General features: G+C 40.6%; 1 protein-coding gene across 1 annotated transcript in view; it reads right to left on the reverse strand.

The window, feature by feature from the left end:
• The window catches only part of LOC143287619 (uncharacterized), a 9,595-nt gene extending 6,035 nt beyond the window's left edge, over positions 1-3,560 (reverse strand). Inside the window, exons 1-2 of the mRNA XM_076595740.1 lie at positions 3,416-3,560; positions 161-442 (exon numbers count right to left, since the gene is read on the reverse strand). Coding sequence (XP_076451855.1) covers positions 161-442; positions 3,416-3,458 — 325 coding nt within the window. The 5' untranslated portion in view covers positions 3,459-3,560. The remainder of the gene's footprint in view (positions 1-160; positions 443-3,415) is intronic.
• Positions 3,561-3,830: the final 270 nt, after the last annotated feature.

Raw genomic sequence — 3,830 nt, forward strand, 5'->3', positions numbered from 1 at the left:
TGCGGTCTACGCTTCAAAGTACTACAACCTTGAGGCCTAATCATGCTGGGAATCATAAACCTGAAACATTCATGGAGGGAGAGACACAATGAGCCACAGACAGGTAGAGAGACAGAGACAGACAGATATACAGACAGACAGATAGATACAAACCACTGACCGTCCACCCACACGTAATCCCCAAGCCACTGCTCGAACAAACCGATCCACACGATGTCATCATAGTGAAAGTCCTGTCTCAGCGTGTTGTACAGGAAGTTCTGGGTGGCAAGGTCCCGGATGATGACAAGATGGCCACCTCTGGCCCTGCATTCATTCTCCGCGGTACCAAACTCCCTCAAATGATCCAGCACGAACTGGTAACATCTGTTGCCGAAGGCCCTCAGGTATTGGTTTCTGGGGAGGTTGGCCGGACAGTCGTTGACACTGACGGCGAGGCATACTGGTAGGAGATGTTGGTAAACAAAGATAATGATGGGAATGTTGTAGGATCAATGAAAAATTGTATGTGTAGAGTGATATGACTTAAAGATAATACAAAGGGATACTTTGCTCCCTGTTTATGAGAAAGTAAAGTGTAATGCGCCATTTGAGAGTTTAACTCTCTCCATACGAACGGCGAAAGAGACGACGTTAACAGCGTTTCACCCCAATTACCATCATCAAAATATTGCAAGCGGAAGGCTCTTATACTGAAGACGTGAATGTTGACAAAGAATACCACAATTCTGACGACGGAAGCTAAAGGTTGGGTCATTCAGACACCCACTGGACATCCGAGGGGTCTGTGTAGAGGAGAAGAGAGGACTGGCCGTACTGAGTGAGTTAACGCTTTGCAAGCGGTGATTACGCGCAAAAACAGGATTTCTTTGCGCGTGGTATGTAAAAAACAACAACTTTGTAGATAATGAATTATTGGTGAATTGCATAGTTGTCCATATTCTTCTGGAGGCACAGTGGCACAGTGGGTTAGGCATTGGACTTCTGATCCACTGGTCACCTGTAATTGGAGTTCGAGGCCCCGTTTCGAATTTGTGTTTTGTCATTGGGAAAGACGCTAGACTCCGATTTTCCTCTCACTACTCACGTGTGACTGGGTATGTGACGGTCGGGGGAGGTTGATACAGCTGAGGGAGAGGATAAGACCCCGCTTCCCATGTCGAGCCCTTGACACAGTGGATATGAAATCACTATCCCTATGGCTGTACGGGCCTATGGGACCTTTCACGTCACCTCTAACATGACCTAGAGTGTTCATCTAGGTGCGCAGGATGCACGTGCATTTCGTTACTAGGCTCAGGGTTATGTCGAAAATTGTTTTCCCGCTGCATAAAATCATCATTCGTTTGGAGGTTCAATCGTACAAAAAGAACTCTAGCAAGAGGAATTGATCCTCATCATGGACACAAACCTATTCCAGGACATTCTGGTTTAAAAAAAAAATCCTTCCACCAGTCATTCAAAAAACGAAAGAACAGGTGACTGTTTTATGCAGGATACATACAGGTCACTTCATTCTTCTAAATTCACGATCTGACAGATGAAATAGCTCTGTTGTGTGTAGAACGGGTGACTGTTTTATGCAGGATACATACAGGTCACTTCTTTCTTCTAAATTCACGATCTGACATGTTTTATGCAGGATACATACAGGTCACTTCTTTCTTCTAAATTCACGATCTGACAGATGAAATAGCTTTGTTGTGTGTAGAACGGGTGACTGTTTTATGCAGGATACATACAGGTCACTTCTTTCTTCTAAATTCACGATCTGACAGATGAAATAGCTCTGTTGTGTGTAGAACGGGTGACTGTTTTATGCAGGATACATACCGGTCACTTCTTTCTTCTAAATTCACGATCTGACATGTTTTATGCAGGATACATACAGGTCACTTCTTTCTTCTAAATTCACGATCTGACATGTTTTATGCAGGATACATACCGGTCACTTCTTTCTTCTAAATTCACGATCTGACATGTTTTATGCAGGATACATACAGGTCACTTCTTTCTTCTAAATTCACGATCTGACAGATGAAATAGTTCTGTTGTGTGTAGAACGGGTGACTGTTTTATGCAGGATACATACAGGTCACTTCTTTCTTCTGAATTCACGATCTTAGAGATGAAATAGCTCTGTTGTGTGTATCTTGTGATAAACCCTTAACATCCAACATCTTATTATCAACTGTTGGATTTTCACATAATATTAAGCACACATACTTTACGTTGGAAGGTTGATTTGGTTGATATTTTCAGTCTCTTGAGAGAGAGAGAGAGAGAGAGAGAGAGAGAGAGAGAGAGGGGGGGGGACAGATAGAGACGCTGAGAGACAGTGAGAGACAGAAAGATAAAGGCTCAGACACTGAAAATTACGTAGCTGTTTCCAACACACACACACACATACACACGCACGCACACACACGCACACGCACACACACACACACACACACACACACACACACACACTAATTAACCATACAATTGTTACGAAAAGTTTACTATGAAACATATACAACCCCCCAAGAAACAAACAAACAAACAAAGAAAAAAAAAAGAAAAAAAAAATCTAAATCACAGGTTATAAGTTAATCGCCTACTGGGTTCTATAACACAAAGTTGGTCGGAAAACAAAGAATAAGTTACTTGATTAATGAAATGTATGGTGATAAAGGTCATATGAAATGAAAAGGCACACACAATGTCGAGTTTTTTCGCTTAAAGAATTCGCAATATTAGCTCTGATGTTGTTTTTTCATATATAGAAAAACAGTGCTGCTCTATAAAATTTCAATGTATTTATGTAAGCATTAGAACATATATATCAAGACATTGTAATTTCTTCAAGTAAGTTTTGGGTGCAGAGAAAAATATCTCTTGACCATAGGTAAATCTTCCCTCAAAATATGTGATGATAAAAAAGGCTCCACATCTGTTGACATCAATAACACTGAAATATCCTTTCCAGATTAACTTGTGTGTTAGGGAAATACCCAGGAATTCAATTATTGATGAAGCGACACAAACACTACACTGCCCGTTCTGTGAAGACATTTTTTTTTTTTTTTTTACAATATTGCACCCTTTACTTTTACTGTTTTTAAAAATAAATCTTTTCAAAGGAAAATTCTTTTTTCAGTCTTGTCAATTTCATTACTTAGAAGTTCTTAAATAGTTTAATGAATTGTGAATATCTTGTTTTTCAGTGTTGTCAACCCATAGATGACTCTTAAGATTAGCCGGAACATAAACAGCATGAACAAAACGTACACGAAGATGTCTGTCCGTACTGCATCATGTAATCCAACAATAAGTAGTCACTAAAGTAAAGAGTGGAACGTACAGAGAACTTTCTTGACCCTGTACCATTAGCAAATCAGGCTTAACTCAATAACAGAACCTTAAAACCTACCCGAGGCGACAACACCCAGAAAAACAAAGAGTCGAAGCATCATGATGAGACAGGGGAGCTGACACACGCTGGAAGGGTGTCTGAAGGGAAGTGATCTTTTCTTTACAAGAACAAGGGAAGTAATGCTGTTCGCTCCATATGCAAATCAGGCCACATCTTTAATAGGTCACGAGAACAAGGAAATTAGTGTGTGCATTGATAACTGCGTCGTGATGAGTGCTTATCTTCGGTCTGTTTAAAAAAACCCATCAGTTGACAGTATGAAACGTGTGTGTGTGTGTGTGTGTGTGTGTGTGTGTGTGTGTGTGTGTGTGTGTGAGGGAGAGAGGAGAGAGAGACGTACACAGAGACAGACAGAAAGAGGGATAGAGAAAGATATATATATATATATATATGTGTGTGTGTGTGTGTGTGT

Source organism: Babylonia areolata, chromosome 11 (assembly GCF_041734735.1).
Source record: "Babylonia areolata isolate BAREFJ2019XMU chromosome 11, ASM4173473v1, whole genome shotgun sequence".
In the NCBI taxonomy this organism is placed as follows: domain Eukaryota; kingdom Metazoa; phylum Mollusca; class Gastropoda; order Neogastropoda; family Buccinidae; genus Babylonia; species Babylonia areolata.